Source organism: Quercus robur, chromosome 2 (genome assembly GCF_932294415.1).
Source record: "Quercus robur chromosome 2, dhQueRobu3.1, whole genome shotgun sequence".
In the NCBI taxonomy this organism is placed as follows: domain Eukaryota; kingdom Viridiplantae; phylum Streptophyta; class Magnoliopsida; order Fagales; family Fagaceae; genus Quercus; species Quercus robur.
This window is the reverse complement of record NC_065535.1, coordinates 75,546,684-75,574,503: the sequence shown is the minus strand read 5'-3', so window position 1 is coordinate 75,574,503 and position 27,820 is coordinate 75,546,684. Positions and strand designations below refer to the sequence as shown.

The 27,820-nt window shown below is 37.1% G+C and overlaps 3 protein-coding genes and 1 long non-coding RNA gene across 4 annotated transcripts; 1 reads left to right on the top strand and 3 right to left on the bottom strand.

Moving 5' to 3' along the window:
* Nucleotides 1-197: 197 nt before the first annotated feature.
* On the bottom strand, nucleotides 198-1,807 carry LOC126715043 (7-deoxyloganetin glucosyltransferase-like). Its single transcript, XM_050415473.1, has 2 exons — nucleotides 1,275-1,807; nucleotides 198-1,184 (listed from the first exon to the last, which is right to left on the bottom strand). The coding sequence occupies exons 1-2, from the start codon at nucleotides 1,789-1,791 to the stop codon at nucleotides 250-252; spliced, it is 1,452 nt and encodes a 483-aa protein (XP_050271430.1). The 5' UTR covers nucleotides 1,792-1,807; the 3' UTR covers nucleotides 198-249.
* A 4,076-nt stretch (nucleotides 1,808-5,883) lies between these two features.
* LOC126715041 (uncharacterized) lies at nucleotides 5,884-8,060 on the bottom strand. The gene is made up of 3 exons (XR_007651739.1): nucleotides 7,807-8,060; nucleotides 7,151-7,204; nucleotides 5,884-6,178 (listed from the first exon to the last, which is right to left on the bottom strand). It is a non-coding gene; the product is annotated as an uncharacterized LOC126715041 (long non-coding RNA).
* Nucleotides 8,061-12,034: 3,974 nt separating this feature from the next.
* On the top strand, nucleotides 12,035-12,553 carry LOC126703447 (uncharacterized). The gene has a single exon (XM_050402404.1). The coding sequence runs from the start codon at nucleotides 12,035-12,037 to the stop codon at nucleotides 12,551-12,553; it is 519 nt and encodes a 172-aa protein (XP_050258361.1).
* A 6,498-nt stretch (nucleotides 12,554-19,051) lies between these two features.
* LOC126715040 (probable inactive receptor kinase At1g27190) lies at nucleotides 19,052-21,462 on the bottom strand. Its single transcript, XM_050415472.1, has one exon. It carries the CDS (start codon nucleotides 21,218-21,220, stop codon nucleotides 19,403-19,405), a length of 1,818 nt encoding a protein of 605 aa, XP_050271429.1. The 5' UTR covers nucleotides 21,221-21,462; the 3' UTR covers nucleotides 19,052-19,402.
* Between the last annotated feature and the right edge of the window lie 6,358 nt (nucleotides 21,463-27,820).

Here is a 27,820-nt window from a genome sequence, read left to right as displayed (position 1 = left end):
CAATGCTATGCCTAGGATGTAATATAATTGGGTTCACTCAGAGAGTGCCGATGCAGTAAATCTAAATGTCTATATCTTAAATAATACCTTCTGTTTATTATTAAAAAACATTAACAATAACAACAAACGACCAACCTCATAAACAAGAAAATATAAAAAATAACTTTAAAAAAGGAAGACCAAATTGAGAGAGAGTCTAAAGACAAGCGAAGTAACAGATCCTAAGCTTAAGGAAAGTAGTAGCATACATTAGCCTTTCGATAAAAGCACTTCACTCACCAAATTTTTTAAATTAATGGATGAGGAACCAAGTGGACTTGTGGCCTCTTCGGCCAATTTTTTCCACTCCATGGCCTTTTTCTTCATTTTCTTTCCCTTATCTCCTTGCAACAATTCTCTTACAATCTTCTCTACTTCCTCTCTTTTGACATCAAAGTCAATTTCCATGCCGATGGCCCATTCATTGTAAGTATACTTGCAATTCATTTGCTGATCTGAAAAGAATGGTAAGCAAAGCATTGGCACTCCTGCACACACACTTTCAATGGTTGAATTCCAGCCGCTATGTGTCAAGAACCCTCCAATTGAGGGGTGGTTTAGCACTTCCTCTTGAGGGCACCAACTAGTTATTAGACCTCTTTCTTTAATTTCCTCTTGAAATTCAGGTGACAAAATCGTTGATCCACCTTCAACTAAGTCAGACCTAATTATCCACAAAAATGGGTGCTTACTATTTGCGAGTCCCCAACCAATCTCAACCAATTGCGATGGTGTCATGACAACTATGCTACCAAAACTCACATATATCACTGAGTTGGGTGCCTTTGAATTAAGCCAATTGAGGCACACATTTTCTTCCTTCCATAAACCATACCCAATTGATTCCAAATGATCATTGGATAAGTGATTGAGTTGTGGTTCTAGAGGGCCAATAGCATATACATGAGGAAACATGGTAGAGAGAGCATGCAAAACTTCATGCTCTAACTCATCGAATGTGTGAACAATAATTCCTGAAGCACTAGGAGCTCTCTCTGCTGCATCAACCACAGATCTAAAAACAATTTCATTTGGATCAATGGTACTTACAAAGCTAATTGGAAGATCCCTTAAACGTATGTCTGTCATACCAGGAATCCAGTCTATAATTGTGTCAAGATACCCATTTGTCAGATAGCTCTCATCTGCAAAGACAAAAAAGTTTTCAGCATACAATGATTAATTACAATAAAATAATGCAAGATTTCAATTGGATTTTGCACTTTTTGTTACACCTTTAAGAGGTATGATGCCTTTGTCCTTGAGAGAAGGAAGCTGCAGAACACCCATTAAGCTGCAAGCAGAGATAGAGAAGAACATCACAACAGGGATTTTGAATTCTTGAGCAGCAGTAATTGTAAACGGCATGAAACCATCTGAAACAATACAAGTAACTGGAGGATTATCTGAAGTTGCACTGTTGAGTTTTACAAGGAGGTCAGAAAATGGAGCCAAGAAATTGTTCATAATGGATTCATTAAGAGAAGGGATGTCTTGGGTGGCGTTGATATCTGATGGAGGAAGGCCATCGGGGATGGTTTCGAATCGAAAGTCAGACAAGCCATCAAAGGAGTTGGGACCTCTAGATTTCATAAGACGTTGGTGGTTGAACTCAGTGTTCACAAAGGTTATGTGAAACCCTTCATGATGGAGAAGCTTTGAAAGCTTTAGCATTGCCTTCATGTGACTTTGAGTTGGGCATGGAATACAAACTGCATGTGGCTTATCAGCTACTTGTGCCTTTGAATCCATTTCCTTCGTTCTGTAGTGTGTGTGAGTGCAAAATGCATATGCCTAGTCTTATAATATATACATTCTCTTCCTTGGACGCCAAACATATGAGATTGCTCTTTGACTCTTCTCTTCCTTGGATGCCAAACATATGAGACATAACCAGTGGCTGCTCTTTGACTCTTTCAAATAATGGACAACTTTTTCTCTTTTTGCTTAATAAAGAATGACTACCAACAATAGTTTGTCACATAATAAGCATATATCTTATAATATACTTTCTCTTCCTTTTGTGTGCTTGACAAGTCACTGATAGCCCACGTGAACATCATTCAAAAATTCAAACTCTACCTCTTTTGTTTTTTTTTTAATATAACATTATAACTTTCATCAAAAAAAAAAAATATATATATATATATATATAACATTATAACTATTTAATACTTATTTGATTTGTGTGCTCTGCCCACACATCAGAACACTACATGTACAATGACTAAGACTATTTATTTGAGGCCTATTTTAGTATTATTACTAACACATCAATATCAATTTTATTTATTTATTTATAACCATCAATATCAATTCTATTATATATATATATATATATATTTTTTTTTTTTTTTGCTGAGAATATTATATATTATATTTTACTAGTATAATGAATTAACATATAATAATATATAATATGTTATATATTATGTACCCGTTTGGTTTCAGCTGAAAGTGGCGTCCATGTTTTGTGTTTTCAGTTTTTTTTTTTTTTTTTTTTTTTTTTTTTTTTTTGCGTGTGAACAGTAAAATCACATGATTTTACTGTGCAGGAGACAAAACACGATTTATGCACTGTTCATGAGTCCATATACTATTCACACATTTAAAAATTATTTTGCTACAGTGTTTTCAGTTTTCAGTTTCAGTAACAATATATCTCACACTTATTCTTCTTGGACGATCTAATCATGTTTGCTAAAGTTGATGAAGAAACATGTGAGGCGATTTCAGAAGTGTTGCGGATTTTTGTATATAGTGGGTGCAATTGTACAAACAGTAATATACCATTGTATATTAAAGAGATGTGGTGTTTCTCTCTGCTCATACTGTGTGGTATTGATCTTCATATCCTGGCCGCTTTTAAGAACACTTGTTAAAGCTGTCATTTTACTACTATAACAACGTCACGAAACTGTGTTCAAGGCTTTAATTATTAAGCTGTGTTTTGGAAGCAACACTTACCAGCGACGCAGTAGTATGAGGATGATTGAAATAAACAAATACTAATGGTTATAAAAAGCTTAACTTATTCTCTTGGGCTTGGAGTATTTATAGTGCCATTGATGATATAGCTAGGATCGATATATGGGCGGATTTGGGTGAAGGGATTATAGGGTCCACTTGAAAGAAATTGCTATTTAGATCCACAAAGAATTTTTTTTTAATCTCCATATGCGAATTTAATTCTCTAGTAGAAATACTTGGTTTGCTTTAATTTTTGGGTTGGATCTCTTTAGTTTAGTTAGTTTTTTAGGAACATGTGCATCTCACATATTCAATTAATTTTTTAACTCCAAACTAACAAATGTATTGATTTGGCATATATGTATAGTTTATGAAGTGAATTGGCCAATATAAAAGTTCAGGGAATGTTTTGTCCAATGGTTGAGAGTTCAAAAAGTGTATGGGCATTTTTCCCTAAATAGTGATTGTAAAACTAGCTAATACAAATTTTATTATATAGGCTTTTCAAATTAATGTGTCATATCAATCACATTCATTTTCATATCAACTTATTTATCATATTGCTAATGTTATTGGATGTACACATGTAAGTGAAGTCTCATGTACATTGAATAATGATGAGATCACGCATAGTTAATATAATGCGTAAATGCACTTTTAGTCCCTACATTTTGGCTTTTTTCCATTTTGGTTCCTATATTTTCATTTTACCACTTTTAGTCTCTAAACCAATTAACGCGTGACATTTAAGTCCTTACCGTCACCCAACTAACAGAAAAAGCTGACATGGCTGACGGCACATAAATATAATAATTTAAAAAATCTATTTTGGCATTAAAAAATGCCACATCAGCATTAATTTATTAATTTTAATTAAATTAAAAAATTAAAAACAAAAAATTACAGATCTAAGAACATAAGAACTTGTTCTTCAATGTTATTCTTAAATCAAGAAATAAACCCAGCAACAACATCAAACCCAGAATCAAGGAGCAAACCCAGATTGAATATCAAAGACATCAAACCCATCAATGACATCAAACCCAAAATCAAAGATCAAACCCAGCAACGACATTTTCCTTTATTGATGTTCAGTAGTTGCCAATGAGCTCTGGGGTTGCTCGACCTTCTCATCTTCTCTGGATTCATCACCATCAACGGCTAGGGTTTCCGGTTCGCTCAACTGGTCCTCCTCCGCCGTGGATTTCGCAGAGCATTTCACTTTACACTGAATCTTCTTGATCATAATTGGAGAAATCGCGGTCTTGTGCGACGAAAGCAGAGGCGGTGGCCATGGAGACTGGAAGAAGCGAGAGCTGGTGGCGAGATTAGAGAAGAGAGCGGTTGTGGAGCAAGAGTGAAGTGGAAATTGGAGGAGATTGGAGGAAGAAGAAGAAGAAGGAGGTGCAGTTAGAGCCATGGAGATGTGGTCATGGAATGGAAGTTGGTGGGTTGGTTGGTTTGCGCTCAAGGACACTGAGCGATTGGTGAATAATTTATTTCTGGATAATATATTTTATTTTAAATTTTAGGTGGTTTTATATATTAAATTGATTTTTTTAAAGTAGTGTTCAAGTTCTTTGATGTTCATGTTCTTTTATTCTGGGTTTGCTCTTTGATTCTGGGTTTGATGTCGTTGCTGGGTTTATTTCTTGATTTAAGAAGAACATTGAAGAACAAGTTCTTATGTTCTTATGTTCTTAGATCTGTAATTTTTTGTTTTTAATTTTGTTTTTAATTTTTTTATTTAATTAAAATTAATAAATTAATGCTGATGTGGCATTTTTTAATGCCAAAATAGATTTTTTTAATTATTATTTTAATGTGCCGTCAGCCACGTCAGTTTTTTCTGTTAGTTGGGTGACGGTAAGGACTTAAATGTCATGCGTTAATTGGTTTAGGGACTAAAAGTGGTAAAATGAAAATGTAGGGACCAAAATGTAGGGACTAAAAGTACATTTATGCCTTAATATATTATATGAGATACACTTATCCCAAAAGGATACGAGCTTAACTATGTTATATTAATCACCCAAGCGATGTCACTTGTTGGTTAGTATTCATACTTTCATAGGTAACAATTGCTTTTCTGTAAAAATCTTATAGGTGCAGTTCTCAAGGTGCGAGTAGGCCCCCTCTCACCCTTGTAGTATAGTTCTATCCCCTTCTCCTTAAAAAGGACGTTCGTTCCTTATAGTACTCTTAGTGCTAGGAGGGCTAGGTTTGGTTGGTGCGCTACCACTAAGGCACCATGGAGGATCTCAATCAGCAGTGGAAGAAGATGTCGCTGTCTAAAGTGGAGGGAACGAAGTGTGACCTATCAAAAGATAAAAAGGTGATGGAATTTGTATTTGCCGCAAAGTTCTTCACTAGAAGAACGCTCAACATTGAGGCAGTAGCGAGAACTTTCAAACCAATATGGTGCCCAAAACGAAACTTTGAAGTGATCATAGCAGGCGATAACATCTTACTAATAGCTTTTGAACTGGAGGCGGATGCGGAGAAAGTTCTTCAAGGTGAGCCATGGGCTTTCGACAGACACTTGGTGGTCTTACAGCGATATGATGGTTCATGCCCAATCAAAGAACTCAGTTTCAATAGAACATCGTTCTGGGTCCAGATTCATAATTTGCCATTCTCGTTGATGACGGTGGAGGCCGCAATAAGTCTTGGAGCAACTCTGGGTACAGTTTCAAGACCAAAGGATGGGGCCGAGATGAAAGGTGGTAATTTCATGAGAGTCAGAGTGGTGGTGTGTCACGCCCCAAACCCCAAAGGGTCCAAAACATGAGAGAGACGTCTCAATTACCTGTAAATTTTTCCTTTTTTGACAATTCAATCCACATAATCATTATCAAGTGCCAACAACAAGAATTATCATAATCATCCCATAGAATATACTTTCAGAGTAAGTCAGAGCTCTAAGCATTAATTACAAGGACCATAGGCCACAAAAGAATAGAGGTCTGAAAACAACAATTATGTAACAACAGCTTGTCCCAACAGTGGAAATACAGTCATAACCACTATAATACAAAAGAATGAGTCAAGCCTAGACTAAGATGTACGCCATCTAATATATCCATTACACAAAAATTCAGCCTCCATCAGTAGTTAGTCTAACTACTATTAGCCACCAAAAAGCTGTCTCAAAAGATTGTTGCCTACTCTGAAAAGTTATAAAAATAATGGAATGAGACAAACCCCAGTAAGTAGCATAATTAAAGGGGGTGGGTAAATGCAAGTTTCATGATGGTAACAATTTACAAATCATGCTTTTAATTCGGGAGTTTCCAAATAGTTTCTACAAAACCATTTCCATTAAATAATATGACAATAATGAATAAATTGACACAACACAAAACTTCTCAAAATGTTCTCATGAGATTACATACTATATATTCCTCAAAATATCTCAACATGAAACTACTTACTATACTATGAGCAATAACAACACCGTTCCAAACCAGAAAATCTAACCCAAGGCCACATGATAATCGCCGACACAAAGCCGGAACTCATTGCCGACACAAAGCCGGAACTAAACTGCCGACACAAAGCCGGAACTCATCGCCGACACAAAGCCGGAACTAATAACCATCACAAGGACGGGTGCTAAGATACTAATGTCACACAGACTATAGTATTTAGCTAGGTAATCACCGAGTAATCACATGTCACAGCGCATGGGTAGAACATAAAGAGCTCACATAACTTTAATTCAAAATACATAATTCACTTCTAAGTAGTTTCATAAAATATTTGAATGCCCAAGATATTCACAAGGTTCTCAATGCCTTCAACTTATTTCTTGCCAAAGAGATTTTGTATTAACTTCCCAATTAACATAGGCCAAGATAAAGCATCTTTATATTTTTGCAAATAATGCAATAAATCCATAATACGCATTTTCTAGAATTTAATCAAAGATGCTAGTCTTTTCTTTGCTAACAAATCATGCAAATCCCCCATATGTAATAAGAATATGTATTTTCATATATAATCATATATAGTAGGGTCATAACACAACACCTTTTAGAAAAACATAGCTCCACCATTAATTTTCCAAAATGTGTTGACCCAAAAACAATATTTATAAGATATGGTTATTTTTCAAAAATGCCCATTAAAAGCTACTTACCTAGCAACCGCAAAATCCTAATTCTCCAAGCTCCAAGGGGAGATTAGCTAGAACCTAAACAATGTCAAGCAAATCTATCACAATGAGCACAAAGCTTGAAATTGTATCTAGCTACATATTAGGAATTGCCAAATAAGCACTAAATTAGGCAAGCCTAGATTTAGCCTCACAAATAATATTTTCCATCTCCAAAGTTTCTCAACCAATTACTTTACAAGACATAGACTCCCATTATACTTATGAATCATACAAGGTGTTATTTCTAACATCAAAACCTCAATAATTTATAAATAGTTTCCACATGGTTTTCACAACATCATCAAGAGACCCATGACACCAAAATCACAATATCCTTTCAAACAAACAATTTAGATCTTTAACTAGCTCCAAATAAACCATAAATATATTCACAATATCATTTCACAAGATATACCTCAAAACCCCTAAATTTTCACCATAACAAGCCCTAGATACCCAACATTGTAAAAAGCATGAACTCACTCAACAATTACATCCACCAAGACCAAAACCCATACATATAACACATGAATATCATTTTCAAAGCTCTTAAATCACATGAAAATCATTATTAAAGCTTGGGTAAAATAACCTCAAATAAGAACATAATACTCATCAAAAGAGATTAAGACTTTTACCTCAATTAACTTATGTGAAGGTGTGATGTTCTTGAGGATTTTCTAGTGATTTTGCCGGAAAAAATGGTAGAGGTGAGGATGAGGAATGTACCGGTGGGAGGGTGAGGGAGAGGAGTGTGTGTATGTGTGTTGTGTTGACTGAAAAAGAAAAAGAAAAGGAGAACAAGAGTGGGAGTGACCGGCCAAAGAGAGAAAAGAGGGAGTGGATTGTGTGATGGGTAGTGGGGTTAGGTGGGGGCACACTTGGTCCACAAAAATCTGACTTACCTTCTTTTATTTATTTTAATTATTATTTTTTTAAACTCACGGGATGTTACATGGTGGATGTCACAAAACCATTGAACAGAGGCAGAATGATTACCTAGGATCAAGGCAGAAAAGGATGGGTTTCATTTATGTATGAGCGGTTGCCGAATATATGTTATTGGTGTGGACACCTTATGCATGACGACAAAGAGTGTGGTGTGTGGCTGAACAGCAAGGGCACTCTATCAAGGGAGGAGCAATAGTTCGGTCCGTGGCTTAGAGCTCCTCAGTTCAGTCCGACGAGGAAAACGATAGTAGAGATGCAAGGTTTTGAAAGTTTAGGTACCAACTGATCTGCACCACGACAAACTGAAGGACGGGTTTTGGCCCACCATGCGAACATGATAGCAAGTTCAAAGGCCGATGAGGTGATCAACATTGGTGCCAGAGATGTTATTACTGAAGCTTAGTCGGCGTCGATGTATGTGGACATGAGGAGCAGCGATAGCGCACAAAATGAAAGCCATGTGCATGGCACTAACACAATGGGCCCACATACACAAATCCCTGATTTTGAGGCGAGAATAAGGGAGATTGATGAGGCAATAAATTCTGATCCTGCCTTTTTGAATTCAAACATTCCCAATCCAGATCCATCTCTAACTATATTTGGCAAGAAGCGGCATATTGGGATTAACGTAAGATTAATGGAAGATTTGGGATCTCTATTAAGTTTTCAGAAAAGGAAATAGCTAACTTGCCTCCCCCAATATCTAAGCTGTCCCCCATGGAAGTCAAATTCTAAGTGGGTCGGATTGAAACTATTGATGATAGGAAAAATAATAAAGGTAGGCCTAAGAAAAATAAAAGTAAGACCTCAACCATTCCTAAATCCTCTATTGGGCCGAATAGTGGGCATGTGGGATTTAATGAGGTGCCTAAAGAAAGCCCAAAAAGGGGCGGTTAGGCTAGACTACACTTGGGTTCAAAAAGCCAGGATGGAATGGAATGTGTTTATTTGGCAAATGACCCAAAAAGAAAATGTGAGGTTCTTAAAACTAACCCTTCTAAGGTTACGTGCATGGAAAATGTTTGTTTTCAAACCCCTTAAAACACAACCAGATTAACCTAGTTAATTAGCCAAGTGATTACTTAGTCAAATTATCAAGTCTAGGTTAACACAAATATCATATTATTGTAAAGTGTGGAAAATAAAGAACACAACAATATGATAACCTAGGAAAACCAAACCGATAAAAAACCTTGAGAGGATTTAACCTAGCTATCCTCAAGGTAAAACTGAATCCACTATGAAAGAATTAAATTTTACACAATAGCGACTTAGACCACTAACATCCTATTGTTATCTCGAGTAGGAAACTTACTACCACGACCACGTGACAGCTCCGAGTCCACTGACTACTTCTTTCTTAGATTCCCAGCAAGTACAAGCACCCCCGCTTGTGTATCTTTAAGCTCTTGAATTAGCAACTAAATTGATCACCCAAGTTCTCAACATAATCTTGAATCTTGGAAATCCTAAGTATGTGTGAAGGCAACCACCTCTTGATCTCACAAAAGATTCACACACACAACATAAGAAGCAATTATAAAATGTGGCTGGGGTTTTCCCTTTTATACTTAAGGCAAAACATAAAACCTTACACGTCAAACGGGCTTGGGCTGAGTTGGAAAATTCTGTAGAAAAACAATCTGCATGAGCTTCGATCGATCGAGTCTAATTTTCAATCGATCGAGCTAGGAAAATTTACACAGTAAATCTTGTAGAACACTCGATTCCAACTTTACATATAAACACACTTTAAGCAAGTCTAAAACAAAGACTAAAACATTTTAATCATGGTTTGCCAACATTACAAATTGAAGCTCTAATACATTTAAACCTAAAGTCTTAGAACCCAACAGAAAAGAAACTAAACCTAGACGTGGAAACCAAAAACTTGAGCATTCTTATGGCGACATAACTGGGATCAGCAGAGGCTGCTGAGCAATCCCACCAGGTCCAATGAGTCTCATTAGTTGGAACTGCTGGGGGCTTGGGAACCTTCGATTAGTTAAAGCCTTGGAAAAAGTGGTTAGCAATGAAGATTCCATTATAGTCTTCCTTATGGAGACGAAATCAAATAGAGAGTGGATGGGTATGGTCAAGGACAAGTGTAACATGAAACATGGGCTGATAATACCAAGTGAAGGGAAGAGTGGGGGCCTGGCAATGCTTTGGAAGGAAGGAACAATGGTGAAGGTTTAGACGTATTCTCAGACACATATTGACGCTTTAGTGGATGGTGGAGAAGGTATAGGGTGGTGGCACCTCACGGGGTTTTATGGCAATCCAAATACAGTAAAAAGGCCTGAGTCGTGGGCATAGCTTAGACACCTTAAAGGAACTTCAACATTGCTGTGGCTCACTATTGGCGACTTTAATGAAATCACAGGGGCTTCAGAGAAGGAGGGTGGGAGTGATAGACTATGACAGCAGATGAAGAACTTCATTGACACTATTAATTTTTGCGGTCTCCGTGACTTGGGTTTCAATGGCCTAAAATTCACGTGGATATATCACCGGGCTGATGGCATGCAAATAAAGGGAGAGACTGGATAGAGCTTTGGCAACACCGGATTGGGTGAATATATTCCCAGAGGCCAAACTTTTCCATCTTTCTTCCTCAGTATCGGATAATTCGCCCTTAGCGCTCCGAATGGTGCAGAAACTGAGGAAAAGGAAAGCCCAGAAGACATTCAGATTTGAATCAATGTGGTTAAGAGACCAAAGGTGTGAAGAGGTGGTAAAGAAGGCTTGGGATAAAGGAAAGATGGTTAGCACAGGAGGTGTTTTTGAGAATTTCTTAGGTTAATGTCGTGCCAGTTTGGAAGTCTGGAACAAAAGAAAGTTAGGGCACTTGGGAAGAAAGGTAGCGGAGTTGCAGAAACGGCTTGAGTGGCTTAAACTTCAACCTCCATCCCCTGAGATCAACCAAGAGCTAAAGGGTACCTGAACTGACCCGAATTGTTGGCTAGAAAAGTAGAATGATATTCGAAGACAACGATCAAAACTTAACTGGTTTCAGTCAGGGGATAAAAACACAAGCTTCTTCCATGCAAAAGCTTCAACCCGAGGAAGATAAAAAGGTGGAGGAGGTGGTGATGGCGTACTATAATGAGTTGTTTACTACCAGTCAGCCCACGGAATTCTCAAAAATGATCCAAGTTGTCCAGCCAAAAGTTATTCCCTCAATGAACCAGGCGTTGACTAGAAACTTCAGAGGAGCAAAAGTTAAACTGGCTTTAAAGCATATATACCCATTAAAAGCACCAGGACCGGATGGCATGCCCCCCATGTTCTTCCAAAAAATTTGGGCGATAAGTGGTGAGGTGGTCACAGCAACGGTATTGAATTTTCTTAACCATGGTAATATCCCTCCTGATTTTAACAAAACTCATATTGTGCTTATTCCTAAAGTGAAGATGTCTAAGAATGTAACTGATTATAGGCCTATAAGCTTATGTAATGTGGTGTATAAAATTGCATCCAAAGCCATAGCTAACAAGTTAAAGAAAATTTTACCTTCCATTATTAGCGATACCCAAAGTACTTTTGTGCACGGCAGGTTGATCATTGATAATGTCCTTGTAGCTTTTGAGACTATAAACCATATTAGTCAGAAAAAAGGGGGGAAGGTTGGGGAGATGGCTCTAAAACTTGACATGAACAAGGCATATGATAAGGTGGAGTGGGTTTGCTTGGATAAAATCATGGATAAGCTGGGTTTTGATGAAAAATGGAGGAAGCTCATTATGTAGTGTGTCACAACTGTTACGTACTCTGTAAAGATTAATGAGGTGGGGTAATATCATTCCATCTAAGGGAATCCATCAAGGAGGCCCCTTATCACCTTATCTTTTTATTTTATGTGCAAAGGGTCTCTCAGCAATGATACATGCCTTAGTTGCAAATGGAGTAATGGTAGGTGTTGCTGTGTGTCATTGTGGCCCAAAGTTATCATACCTTTTCTTTGCAGATGATAGTTTGATCTTTTGCAAGGCTTCTTTTATAGAATGTTATGCCCTTCAAAGAATCCTAGGAGTTTATGAGAAAGCATTGGGCCAACAGCTTATCCGGGCCAAAACGTCACTATTCTTTAGTAAAAACACCCCCACTACAATCCAAGAGGAGATAAAGCAAAGATTTGGTGCACAAGTTATTAAGCAACATGAGAAATATTTGGGTCTGCCTTCGCTGGTGGGAAAGAAAAAAAGAAATACCTTCAATGAGATTAAAGAGAAGCTTCATAGAAAACTGGCGGGATGGAAGGAAAAGCTGCTCTCAAAGGCGGGAAAGGAGGTGCTCAATAAGGTGGTGGCACAAGCTATTCCAATGTATACCATGAGCTACTTCAGATTACCGGATTCACTATGTGAAGAATTGACAAGCATGAAAAGGAACTTTTGTGGGGTCAACAGAAGGAAAAGAAGAGAATAGCTTGGCTTAGTTGGGAGAAACTGTGTGCGCCAAAAAGTTGTGGTGGTATGGGTTTTGAACAACTCAAATATTTCAATATGGCTCTCCTAGCCAAGCAAGGTTGAAGACTCTAAACAAATCCAAACTTTTTGGTGTACCAGGTGCTCAAGGCGAGATATTTTCCTCGGTGTGAGTTCATTGAAGCTTCACTTGGTAACAACCCTTCTTATTCGTGGCGCAGTGTTATGTCTACCCAGCACTTGGTGAGAGAGGGGGCACAATAGAAAGTTGGTAATGGCAGTAGTATCCGTGTTTGGGGTGACAAATGGTTGCCTTCTTTCTCCACGTACAAAGTTGCCTTACCCAGGATGTTTTTGCACTAAGACATAAAAGTCAATGAACTGATTGACCAAGCCATAGCAAGTTGGAAGAAAAATGTAATTGACGCATTGTTTATGCCTTTCGAAGCAAAGTTGATAAAAGGTATTCCCATAAGCTCTTGCCTTCCTCCAGATAAACTAATATGAGCGGAAGCACCTAATGGCAAATTCAGTGTTAAGAGTGCCTATGGTGTAGCAATGCGCCTTTCCAAATCCAGGGACCATGGTGCAAGCTCGAACAACAACAAGATGAGACTATTTTGGAAGAGGTTATGGGGCCTACCTTTACCTCCACAAAATACGTCATTATGCATGGCGTACATGCAAGGATATCCTCCCCACTAAAGTTAGCCTCAGGCGAAGGAATGTGGTGCAAGACCAGATATGTGATGTATGCCAAATGGATGTCGAGACGACAGGTCACTTGTTTTGGACGTGCCCACGAGCTAGAGAGGTCTGGTCATGGTCGAAAATAGTTGTGACGCTGGGCTGAAATGGAGTGCAATCGTTCATTGAGGTGTTGTGGGATTTGCTAGTGGGAGACCGTGTCAACGAAGAAATGGTGGCTGAGGTGGTCTATATCGCTTAGGCTATATGGAATAATCGAAATGTGATACATTCAGGTGCAAAGGGAAGAATGGGTAGGGAGGTGGTCTATTGGGCTATGCACTACTTGGAGGAGTGTAGGGTTGCTATGGAATGCATGGCTACCAAAGAAACAGGGTAATAGAGCCGCCCACTTACTAGCAAAATATGTGTTTGGCATTTCTGATTTCATTGGCTGGATTGAAGAGACACCTTGCTTTCTTGAGCAAGCTCTTATCCATGATGTAACAAATTTCTCTAATCCTTAATAAAAGTGTTTCAGTCTTTCTTATCAACAACAACAACAACAACAAAAAACCACTCAAGATTCTTATCTTTATTCAATGTGAGACTACACTCACATGTGTACACACGACAAATGTTTCATCAATCATATTCATTATTACCTTCACACTAATTTATAAGATTTTTAGTAGTAATTTTTTCTAATGAGAATTTTTGTAGTAAATTGTTAATAATTTTATCATTTTCCTTTGGAAGCAAAAGGTTTAGACTTGTTACTTCAAATTTACAACTACGAAGTTATGGAGTAGCATGTACATAGGTAGCAACCATAGGACTATTGCGAGTTTAGTTTGAATCATTTTTTGAAAGTAGAACATAACTATGATCTTTAACTTTCAGAGCTTGTATACACAATGGAAGTCAATGAAAAGTACGACATTTATAGTTTTGGAGTAATCACATTGGAAATTGTTATGGGAAAGCATCCAAGTGATCTGATCTCATTTCTATCATCACCATTTGCATCATCATCCACATTGACACCCCATAATGTTCTTTTGAAAGATGTACTGGACCAACGACTTGCACATCCTTCAAATGAAGTTGCCAAAAAGGTGATTTTGTTGACAAAGATAGCATCGGCATGCTTGCACGCCAATCGGCAATATCATCCAACCATGCGACAAGTTTATCAAAAATTACAAACTTGGAAATCCACTTTCCCAAAGCCTCTACACATGATGACTTTAGGAGATCTCATTGATCTTGATAATTCGACTTGAACTTCCTAGATATTTGCATATTTTACGCATTATCTCTATATGTGTATATTTTGGCTTGTACTTTTTCTTAGTCTCTTCCACTCTGGAAATTTGTTTCAAATGATTGAGGGCCCTTTTGGTAGAGGAGTTTGAGTAATGTTCTTTGTAGTTTTTTGAAATACGTGTGAGTGAAAATATGTGTAAAAATGTGTGTAATGTTGTTTAAAAACTAAAAATGAGTTGTTTAACAACTCTATCAAACAGGGCCTAAATTGTTGTGAAGGGCATTTCGTATTTCCCTACATGTAGTTGTAAGTTTGCATGAATAGACCCAAGGGCATTTCTTCTATGCATGTCGCAAACATCACGCGCCATTCTTAAGTTAATTGTATTAAAAAATAGAGTTAATTCTTTAAAGTCACAATTTCAGTCACTTTTGAGAATGTGTAAAATTAAAACTATCTAAAAAGCCATACAGAATGGGAATGTCTACCTTAGAAATGGCTTTTTATGGCAAGTGGGAATGGAAAAAATATCAACTTTTGGGACCATAACTGGCTACCTTGTGGCTCATTTTGAGATGGGAAAGGGCATACTAGTATGGAACAATTGTTGCATAATGAGTTATCTGACAACAAAAAGAAAATAACATGTGTTGAAAGGTCATTGCAATGCACATGATCAGGTGGACCCCTAAACACTTGTCACTTTCTTTTTACTGCCACATAATCCTATACGCAGCAATTACTACATACTTCTATGCAGCAAAACTTTTCCCTCTTGAGATACAGCTGAAGGACCGCTAACCTTTCATGATCAAAAACTAGTCCAGGATCTAAAGAGTAAAGACCGCAATCTAACTGTAACCTACACCTCCTTCCCTTGGTTTCCGACTCCCTTATCAAGGGTACCCCTCTGCCTCTAGTTCATCATGTACAAGATATCCTGACATGGTCAGGTCCCTATAGGATTTTGATCAATGAAGGAAGCTTTTCATTTTCTTAATTCTCAAAACCTTATAATAATTTACAGTGTACATGGATCTGGAAAACCAAAATCCCAAACAAACTTTAAGATTTTACTCTGAAATGTGCTTATGAGAGAGATTCCCACAAGAAAGCAAACTTTTGGACACTCCAGCCCCTATCTCTGTAATTGTCCCAAGTGTGGTCTCTTAGAATCCACATCCCCATGTTCTTCGAGACTACTACTAAGCCCAGCAAGTATTGAAAAGAGCTTACCGTCCCAAATCTAGAAATTTTCTATGAAACGCCTTTCAGGAATTGGCTCCAAATAAATTCCACCTTCAATGAGCAAAATAACCACGACATCCCACCATGGAAAATGACCTTTATTTCTGCCTAATTAGGAATAAATTCTTCCCCTCCAACATTGGCCAGACCATACACCAAAACGTGTTCCAATTCCATCACCTTGTTAATGAATATTATTATCTAGTGAACCCATTTACCAATAACCAAACTCAGCTAAAAACCATCTTGATCAATTGGTCTCCACCCTCTCTATATATCAACTTAACATATTGAAGTGTTTATAGGATATTCTAGGGTAGTAGGGACACGCCGCAGGCTTTTACAAAAGCATCAGAGCAACTAGATATGAGATTTCTCTCTCTCTTTTTTTTTTTTTTTTTTTTGCGAAATATGAGATTTCTCTCTTAAATCTTCACAACACCACAAACACCCTTGCTGAATTATGGGCTGTTTGTTTTATGGTCTCGAAATGGCATGGCAAATGGGTTATAGATACATTATTTTATAAGTAGATTCGTGCTGACACTTTAGCTGGGCCCTTTATTATTTTCCTTCCAAATAAAACAATCTCTCTATTTGGGAGTTTTGAGTCAATTAGGGAAGAATAAATAAATATTAACGAACTAGCAAATTTCGCTTTAAACCCTTTATACTTACCTTTTACACTCCATTTGGAAAGAGAAAAAGGAAAGGAATGAAGGTAATCATTTTAAAATATTCTTTCTATTCCATTTTTTGGGAGTTTTAATGGAGGATATAGAAAGATAATTCTCTTGCTTAGGAGTAGGGGTAGCAATTCGTATTCGCATGTCGGATTCGTGTCGTGTCAACTCATACGTATATGACTAAATGGGTCAACATTAAACCGACATATTTATTAAACGGATCAAGATTCCTCAACCCTAACACGACTCATTTATTAAATGGGTTAGTAGTGTCGACCTGTTTATCTGATTTTATCAAAATGAAGAAAAACATTTATGAAAAAACAAGCAAATAAATATTTTAAATATAAAATTCAGAACTAATGAGTAATCGCATCACAAATAATCATTCAAAATTAAAGCATATCTCAATATCATAAATAATCAATCACAATATGTCAAAGAAAATAAATTACAACAACTAATAAGTTTATATACCTAGGGTTTAAATGGTATATTGGTAAAATTTCATTTAATTAAACAGGTCAGACAGGTTCCATAGGTTGAACCCTAACCAAAGCTGTTTATCAAACAGGTTCGTCGAGTCAACTCAAATATGACACGAACCCATTAAATCTCAACCCATAACCTGCTAATTTCGTGTCGTGTCGTGTCGAGTTCGCAGATTGCATCCAATTTTGCCACCCCTACTTAGGAGTTTAAAAGAGAATGGTATGCGTAAAAGATAACACTCATTCCTTCAATTTTTTTCCCAAAATTAAGAAGAATCAAAGGAAATGAAATTTAATTTAATGAATTTTACACTAAATTTCCTAAAAATATCCCTATACGTTCAACCATTTATTTTAAAATAGGGCTATAATAGTAATATTGTTATAAAATAAATCCATTTCATTTCTTCTATGATACTTATATTTCATTAATTTCTATTCTTTTATTTTAAAACATCAAAAAAAAAATTTATTTAATTTCATTCCATTCTTTTTCTTTCATTTTTTTCTCCCTTTCCATTTGATTACCTAAATACATTCAACTCCATTTCTTTATAATTTATTCATTCCATTTCTTTATGAACTCGCAAATGAAGCGATAAAATTCTAAACAACTACTATTGCATGAAAACCAAGCACGACTCAAAGAATAATATTCCTACAATTCACATGAATTGTGAGTCTTACCATAAAAGTCCCCACAAAGCCACAATATTTCTCCTAACAATTTTTAGCCATTGCCAAGACCCAAGACCTCAGTTTCAAGCTTCATTTCATGTGATAGCAACATCACTCAAACCATTCTTTTCAGAATAGCCCCAAGTTTTAGCAACAATAGAGATCTAATCTGCCAATATTTTAATTCAATATAAACTTTTCAAATGTCCAAGATTATATGCCACTATTGCAAAAACCTTCACAGGTTGCAGGATCCCGCATGTCTTGCATTTATAGATGATTTGCATTCAAATTTCAAATGTATGATGATATTGCAGATTATCAAAAAATATTGCTGGTTGTGCTGAAAGCACTGACACCATTAAAGGGCTATAGATAATTGAGAACATAATTGCAAGAAGGAAAGTAGCATATATATATAGATTGTATCATTCAAAAAAATCAAGTGTGGAGTACTGACGGTGGTGGGTAAGCATTTGCAGGGCACAAATACCAAAAATAAAATATAGAACATAGATTAATGAACAAAAGAGTACAGAGAGGGGGGGTGGGGGGGGAGACAATGATTGAAGAAACTGTCAAGCTGGGTAATGTTTCTATGCCAAATTCTTAGGAAATGAAAAATATGAATTTTTGTTCAATTAATATAGGGACAAATAGCAAATATGTCATTTTTGTAATCACAGTATGAAAGCCAATTTGAGTGTAATAATTTTGTGGTACATCTCATCAATAAGTTCACTACTTGAATATTATGTCAGTTGCTATCTGGTTAAGAAATGACATTAGGGAAAAAAAATTGCACATCCAGGGTCCAAATATGCAGATATATTTCTAAGACTAAGACACCAACAGTTGAGCAAAAAGCTCGATAGAATGTAGTTCATCTCCATGCAGTAGAGAGCACATCTGCTTTTGTGAGTTCTGCTTATTTAAGAGGACTTACCGCTTATAAGTTTAGGGCACCAATCTTTTTCTTGCTACAGAAAATACAGGACTAGCACCCACAGTGACTCAAACCCAGACTCTCCCACTTGGGGTCAGCCAGAGGCAACACTACAACTAGAGGTTGGGTGGCAGTGAAGGGCACTAATATACCTAAATGATTGGTTGAAAGACTAAATGAAAATTGCAAGTGGACCACCAGTGTGTGCTGTGTCAACACTCAGTACTTCAAAATTTGACACATAATTTTCCTTGGAACTGTAAATTTATTGAAGAGCTCATGGTATTTCATCAGTCAAACAACAGTAAACAACACAAATCGATTTCTACAACATGTAAAAGGAGGTAATAAGAACAATCAAAGCATAGGCATGTAAAGCAAAATATGCAGATCTTGTGGAAATTCCTGTTAAGAAAGGAAAATAGTAGAGACCGTGTAGTATATCTTGAGTATTCTGGAAACCTAAGGTGTTTTTTCTTAAACAGAAAACTGATTCTTCAAAAAGCTTAATTGATAAAGTTGTGAATAATTTGAATGATCCCTTTGATAACATACTGATGTTTAATTGCAGTAGGCTACAAACAGGGGAGCATATTTCAAATGTCTTTTAGCCTGATTAGAGGCTGTATTTAATACAACAAAGGGCAAACAAATAGATTTTTTTCGAAATGCAAAAGCCTATAGTTTTAAGCAGTTTATTATATAATACAGCTATACTGAGAAATGGGGAAAACTAGCCAAAATGGAGATTACACCATTTACATTAAGAGTCTCCAAAAACTTACCACGAGATGTAGAAATCCTGAAACCACTTTCTCATGCTTCATCCATCAATGCTCCAAAGTTACATGGAATCATTCTCTGGCTTACCAAATAACAGTGGAAATTCATCTTCTTGTTCAGAAAAACTATGGTCCTTGGACATACTCTTTAATCCTTGATAAGCCTGGTACATCGACCACCTGTCCTTGGGCCGAGAAACCACACAACTGCATGCAATTTTCAGGAACTTCAAAATTTCCTCATCATACCCTTTTCCACAAAGTTCCTTACTGATGGCATCTTTGATTCGACCAGAACTAGAGAGGTGATTCACCCAATCCACTAACTTACCCTTAAATCCATCCTCAACATTGCTCACTTCAAGAGGTTTTTGCCCAGTCACCAATTCAAGAAGCACCACTCCAAATCCATAAGCATCCCCTTTCAGCGATGCAACCATTGTGCTCGTGTACTCTGGAGCTACGTAACCAAGTTCTCCCAAATCCCCATTGACAAAACTAGTCTCATTAAAATCAGCAGCATTCATCAGCCTTGCCAACCCAAAATCCATAATCCTTGCATCAAAGTCCTCATCAACAAGGATCACATTGGAGCATATGTTCTGATGCATAATTGGAGGGTGGCACCCATGGTGCAGCCAAGCAAGACCCCTCGCTGCACCCAAACCAATCCTAAATCTAGTTGGCCAATCCAATTCACCACCACTTCCGTGCAACAAAGAAAACAAAGTCCCATTAGCCATATGCTTATAAACCAAAAGCTTCTCCTCCTCCACCACACAAAACCCCAAAAGGGGCGTCAAATTTGGATGCCTAAGCTGTCCTAATCGATTCATCTCCAAACGAAACTGCTTCTCCCCAAGCTTACAAGTATTCAACCGCTTAATTGCAAGTGCCGAACCATCAGGCAACACGGCCTTATACGTGGTCCCCGTCCTAGTTCCCACAATTATACTTTCTAGGCTAAAATTATTCGTGGCCGCCATCAAATCCGCCAATTTAACCCTCACAAGCGGTTTCTGAAACAAAGAAACCTGAACCAACTTATGAGCCCTCAACTTCTCAGCCCAATTATCATCTCCCCTAATCCCATACGCTCTCTTCCTCCTCTTACTTAACCTCAAATGGTTCCACCACCAAACCCCAAAACCCAATATCAAAGACCCAGCTGCACCAAACACCCCAGCAGCAATTATAATAGCCAAATTCTTCTTACTCAATCCACCACACTTTCCTAAAGGTCCTCCACAAAGTCCACTGTTCCCAACAAAAGCATCGTTACCAAACCTATCCAAACCCGCAGGTACCCGACCCGAAAGCTGATTATTAGCCACAGAGAATTTCCTCAACCTAGCCAAACTAGCAAGCTCAAAAGGTATAGTACCCACAAGCTTATTATCTGACAAAACCAAGTTATTCAAATACGAACACTTTGCAAGCTGAGTTGGAATTGAACCGTCAAGACCGTTATTTGACAGATCCAAAGTTACTAAATAAGGTAACCACGTACATGTATCATTAGGAATCGAACCTGAGAGGCTGTTACCTGAGAGATCCAGAGTTTGTAAACTCCCACAGTATTTCAAAGACTCAGGAACCGTACCTGAGAGTTCCATCTCACGTAGTTCGATGCTGAATACTCTGTTCTCTTGGTCGTTCCAACACCCCACACCAACGAACTTGCATATGGACCCAACCGTGGTGTTCGAGAAGTTCCATGAACTCAGTTTCGTTTCTGAGCCGTGAAATGAACTCTTCAAACCTTGGAGACACCGAATATCGTCTTCCACAACAGCTGAAGAAGCTGAGTGGACAAAATTGAAGAACAAAGCGATCGATATGGTGAGGAAGTAGTAATAATAACAATTATTATTATTCATTGGGAAGAATTGAAGAAGCTGGTGTATGGGGTTTTCAGAATTTTGGAGCTTGAATGATGAGAAGAGGAACGAATCAAAGATGGAATTTTGGTATGCGTGGAACTGTTGAAAATGGTGTGTGTATGCGTGGGAGGGGAGAGAGAATCATTGACTTTGTGTGGTGTGTGTGAAGACTGAAGAAATGAATACGCGGAAATGGTCTTGAAGTGGAAATTGGTTCGAAATTTGGGTGATACAGTTGTTGTGAATTTTTTCCTCATGACATTAGTGTTGGGTAGGTATACTTATTTTCGTTATTTATTGCTTAAAATATAAGTTGGATGACATTAGTTTTTTTTTTTTTTTTCCCCCTTTTTTATAATAGATATTATAGGACTTGAAAATTTGTATTTGACCTTTCATATTGAATTAATTATAATTGATAAACAATACACAAGAGTATGGTTTTATTTTACAAAAAGTGAGATTTAATTAATTTATTTATTTATTTTAAAGTCAAGCAAGGGCTTTGTTTCTTTTTAGTTCTTATTGAAGGGCTCATTGTTGACTATGAATGTTTTTTTTTTTTTTTTTTCGATTAAGTTTAGTGATACAAAAAGAATGTATAATTTTTTTTCATAATTATTAAGGTGGCATGTTGTCAATATTGGACCTAGGTGAATGTAATATTGCATCAATTATAATTTATCACCTTAACAATTTGTGAAACTTTTGTATTTCTAGTAATGTTTTGTTTTGTTTTGTTTTGTTTTGTTTTTTTTCATTTTTAGTTGGGTGAGCTTGTGGAATAAAGTGAGTTTAAAAAGTTATAAATTCATAAATTTAGTTTTTTTTGTTAAATTATATATTTGGTCCACGATTTTTTACCCTTATTCTAAAATAATATTTATACTTTAAAATGTTTTATTTTAAAAAGGTTACTACCCTTATTTTATAGATTAAAAATAATAATGATTAATGCCACGTCATTAAAGTGACCTCGATTTAACAAATTCTATTAATGTCAATATGACCAAATATGCAATTTAAGCCGTGTTCTATTTAAGTGCTTTTTAAGAGGAGGAAGGGGGTTGGTTTGTTATTGATCATACTTTTGTTTTTTTGTTTTTTTGTTTTTTCAATTCAATGGATGAGTGTGTGGCTGATGATTACTGCTTTGTTGACTAGAGTTTATGTGTTTTTGAGTGTTTAATTAAGGGGTTTTTTGACCAGAGGCTTTGGCCAGGTCCACTATGGAGGGCTAGTTGGATGCTGCACTAAAATGATACCCCTTGGATTGACTTTTATTCTGGTTTTGGATTGATTTTTATATATTCTAGTTTTATCATTTGGGAATTAGCTTCTATAGACAGCCAATCAGAGGTCTGGGATTTGGATCTGGTAAATTTACTATACTGCCATTCTTTTATCGATTGGTAGTGGAAGGTTTGGACTGTGGCTGAAGTCAGTGATTGCCAAACACCATCCAGCCAATACGTATTATCTGTTATATGTCTAATTCATCAATAGGGTCTCATTTGGTGAAATTCGTGTAGGAATACTCTCATTCATCATGTTAAAGTTTTTAAGGATTTTTTATTCCCAAATTGTTTATTCCAATAATTGAGGCTAACTCCATAATGAATTAAAAATTATATAACTTTTTACCACAAAAAAAAAAAAAAAAAAAAAATTATAAAACTTTGTTTGAGAGTATATATTTTAATATTAGCCTATTTTAACTTATTATGAGTTTAAAAATTATATAACTTTTTACCACAAAAAAAAAAATTATATAACTTTGTTTGAGAGAGTATATATTTTAATATTAGCCTATTTTAACTTATTATGAGCGGTTGAATAACTTTCGTCAAGCTTCAAATTTATTACGAGTGGGATGAATTATTTGACTTTGTGTTTGAAGGAACGTGGTTAATTTGGTATTGCCTCAATTAAGAGAGCTTTTTATGCTCGAATGAAAAAAATGCAAATAACAACAAACTGCAAAAGGAAAATATATTAAATTCTAAGTTTCCAAGTATAAAGACTAAAGTTCTACTTTCTCAACCAAAAAAAAAAAAAAAAAAAAAAAAAAAAAGACTAAAGTTCTAAGTAAGATTAAGGTAGCGTTTGGATTCAAATGAAAATGAGCAGCATTTGCGTTTTTTTTTTTTTTTTTTTTTTTTTTTTTTAAGGAACAGCGTATCTTGCACTGTTCATGGGACATGAAATGAATAATCACCCGCGCGTGAACGGTAACTTTTTAATTATTTTTTTTATTGTTTTTAGTTTTCAGCAAAATAAACAGTATCCAAACACACCCTAAATGTCATTACAATCCATGACACTAAATTATAATAACACTAATTGCAATTGTAAATTGAGCACTTCTAAATTATAATAACACTAATAGTTCAAAGCTAAAAAGTACAAAAAAAAACTGATAAATCAAGCCTAAGTAAGCATTCTAAACATCAAACCATGTCGAAGATAATGCATTATAGATCAAATAGGACTAACAACTGTGAACATGATTTAAACTTATATAAACAAGATTAAACAAAGTAACAAGATTACAAGGAAACACTTATTAGTATGAACACCTTCTAAAACCCTATGAATTACAATAGAATAAGTCTTAAGGAAACTACATATGTTACAAGACAATGATATGATCTCTATATAAGCAAGTTTGTCGGTAGAGAATGGTGTGTTTTTCTTGAAAATGAGTCTTTTATTTATACTTAAGGCTTAAAGGTTACTAACAGTTGGTCTTTCCACGTGTCTCTTTTCCCTTGGGATTGAACGACATTGGTCTCAATGTTGGATGGTGCTCCAAACTTCTTAAAATTGCTTTGATGTCACTTGTATGTTGGTTACTGCTATCTACACTCCCACGTCACTTTCCATGTTTCCATACATTTACAGGTGTGACTTCCCTATTATGCTGAGATAAACTGCCCTTATCCAGTCAATAAATTATGAATTATTACCAACAAAATTACCAATGAGTCGAACTATTTATCTTTTGACAAATCAAGTTATTTTCAATGAGAAGTGTTACGTCCATAACATTTTTATAATATTTTCACAACAAATCATGGGCAGTTAATTGTTATTGGTTCAAATTTGAATTTAACATTGAGATTATTTTTTTAATCCAACAATAAAAAATCAATAATAACACTTAGAATTTGTTGTAAAAATATTGTGGACATATCATTTCTCTATTTGCAATTGGATTTTAATATATTATCACCACTTCGTTGAAAAATTGTATAACTCTCTCTCTCTCTCTCTCTCATTAGGCTTGAACAACACTTATTGCAATGGTGGATATATAGCTCATCATAACCTTTGAAAACTACTTCAATGTCACTTATCTCTACTACTTACACTTTTACATGGGCTAGTAACTGCTATATACGCTCCCACATCACTTTCCCCGTTCACAAACTTTTATAGGTGCATGTAACTTCCCAGTAATGCCATCCAATTTGTCCTTAGCAAGTCAGGAAAAATCAAGTCATTTGCAATAAGATTATATTTAATATTTAACAAATCAAGTCATTTGCAATATGATTATATTATATCATCATTACTTCATTGAAAAATCATATAATTCTCAAGTTTTCAAAGAACTAGATTAAAAAACCAAACAATTAAAGTAAGTATACCAAACCTAGCTCGTAGCACAATTATATAGCTTGGTAATCTAAAGATATTTCCCACCAAAAAAAAAAAAAAAAAAAATCTACAGATATTTAATCATAATAGGATAGTGATGAAATAGCAAATGATGTTAACATGATAAGGTAACATAGTACACTCAACGAAAAGAATAGATTTGATGGTAAAGAAGACTAGGGTAGAATGTCTTTAATCATGAAATGAGGCTGGGCCTTTTAAAGTGGTGAAATCCTTTGAATTTTTTTTTAAAATCGGAGACTGGTCAAAAATCTTATGTTAGCAAATAAGTTTGATATTAGTGATGTCTTTTTCTATGTTGCATCTTTTATTGGCCGAGAGTCTATATAGATTTTAGGTAGGACACAAGGTTGGTGCGGTCAAAGAGTCAAACATTCATAAAACTAAAAAAACAATGTTATGGAAGTTATGAAGCTTTTAGCCTATCTTAACTACCCAACCAACGAATCTACCAGTAATTGGTTTTATGAAAACGATATCGTCACCCATTGGGAAAGCAAGTTGGCCTAGTAATCTTGGAGGTTTTTTTTTTATACATTATTTGTATACAAATTTTAGTGCTTTATTACATAAGAGCAATGTTAGAGACCCATAATATTTCTCAACAACTAATTTACTATTTTAACTACCCCAACTAATTCATTATGGTGTTAATTAGTTCTATGAAAATGATGCTGTCACCTTTGAGAAAGCCACTTGGTAGAGGAGGCTTGGAGGGTTTGTACATTTGCGGCATCATTTAGATTTTATTTTAGTGCTTTATTACATGGCAAAAAAATTGTTACTTTTCAAACAAATCTTATTAACGTGTCAAGTTGTGATATCTTAATGTATCATTTTTTTTTTTTTTTGCTTGCTTTACCATTAACATTGAAGATGATAAAATATTGGGCATGATGGGCTTACCTTAATGGGCCTGACGGATTGGGTCTCTTGGGCCTGCGTAAGTATGGTCCCAGCTTTGAAGGCCCATCACTGCTGACGCAGCGAGGGCCCATGATCCGGAAATGGGAATCCTTGCTCACCACGTTTGGAAGAATTGGGAATAGAGTCCCACATTGAAAAGATGTGGAAACCAAAAAGGGAAAGTCAACCCCTTATCACTATAAAAAGGCGTAATACCCACAGAAACCGAGGTATGCTTTTATGAACCCTCTCTAACGCACTAAGTAAAACAAAGGAATTCTAACTTGACCGTCGGAGAGCCTTCGGCCGGCACCACACCGGTGCTTCTCTGAAGGATTCTTTTGTTTGTTTCGTCGTGCAGGTTCGATTCGAGTCGCGAGTACGGTGTGACCCATTGGTGACGGTTTTCGACGTCATCAGTTGGCGCCGTCTGTGGGAAAAGACGACCGGGTACGGTAACATTTCCTAGATAAAGGAGTTACATGGTACTCACGCGCTCGATGGCAACCACAAATGACGTCCAAGAAGAAGCCCCTACGACTGCCCTTGAGAGACAGGTCAAGACGCTCGCCGCAGCCGTGGAGCGCCTCACCAAACAAAACCACGACCTAACGGAGCAGCTGAATCAAAAGAGTGCAGCCGTGAATAGCCAAGGAGAAGATCAAGAAGGGAACAGTGAGGAAAGGAGAAATAATGACGGACCACAGGAGAGTAACGCCCCGAGCAAACAAGTGCGACGGGACGCTAGCATCCCCTCAGTGACGGACACAGCTCCACAACCCATCATCGCGGAGATGCAGGCGATGAAGGAACAGATGGAAGTCCTGATGAACGCTCTCAAGGGGCAAGTGTCCAGCGATCTTGACGACCTTGTCAACCGGACTGACTCGCCATTTACGGCGTCCGTCAACTCCTTCCCCCTGCCGAGTAAGTTCCGCATGCCAAGCATGGACAGTTATGACGGAATCAAGGACCCCCTCGATCACCTAGAGACCTTCAAGACCCTGATGCACCTTCAGGGAGTGGCGGACGCAATTATGTGTAGGGCATTCCCTACAACCCTGAAGGGCGTGGCAAGGATTTGGTTCAGCCGGCTGACACCAAACTCCATCGGCACCTTCAGGGAGCTGAGCGCTCAGTTCACTACGCACTTCATCGGAGGACATCGGTATAAGAAGTCCACAGCTTGTTTAATGAATATCAAGCAGAGAGAGGAGGAGACGTTACGGGCCTACATATCACGCTTCAATAAAGAAGCGCTCACGATCGACGAAGCCGACGACAAGATATTGGTGGCAGCATTCACGAACGGGCTGAAGGGGGGTAAGTTTTTGTTCTCCCTATACAAAAACGACCCAAAGACCATGTCAGAGGTGCTTTACAGGGCCACCAAGTACATGAACGCTGAAGACGCATTGTTAGCCCGAGAAGACAGACCCAAGAAAAGGGACAGACAAGAAGACCCCCGACAGGACCAGGGGCGAAAGAGAGGACGGATGGGAGATCGAAGGGAGGAGAGACGCCCAAAACCAATGGGCGGAAGGTTCACAAGTTTCACTCCGTTGACCGCCCCGATAGACCAAGTCCTAATGCAGATTAAGGACGAAGGATCCCTGACGTTTCCGGGAAAGCTGAAGAGTGATCCCAACAAAAGGTCCAGAGACAAATACTGCCGCTTCCACCGTGACCATGGTCACGACACGGCCGACTGCTATGATTTGAAGCAACAAATCGAAACCCTTATCCGACAAGGGAAATTGAAGAAGTTCGTCAGTAAGGAGAGAACGGATCAACCCCCACAAGAACAACACCCCCGCCGAGAGAACGAGCGACCAAGGCCCCCATTGGGGGACATAAGGATGATAATTGGAGGAATAGGTGCGGCCGGATCGTCAAAAAAGGCTCGCAAAACATATCTTCGGATGGTACAGAATGTCCAATTAGCAGGCACAGTGCCAAAGATGGCAAGAAGGGAAGGCCCTATTATCGGGTTCGGAAGAGGATGCA

Bases quoted from the DNA above. Each gene is read 5' to 3' on its own strand.
- LOC126703447 (XM_050402404.1), top strand. From the start codon at position 12,035: ATGGTAGGTGTTGCTGTGTGTCATTGTGGCCCAAAGTTATCATACCTT.
- LOC126715040 (XM_050415472.1), bottom strand. From the start codon at position 21,220: ATGAATAATAATAATTGTTATTATTACTACTTCCTCACCATATCGATC.
- LOC126715043 (XM_050415473.1), bottom strand. From the start codon at position 1,791: ATGGATTCAAAGGCACAAGTAGCTGATAAGCCACATGCAGTTTGTATT. The intron at 1,185-1,274 runs GTGTAACAAAAA...TTGTCTTTGCAG, and splicing joins AGGCATCATACCTCTTAAAG to ATGAGAGCTATCTGACAAAT.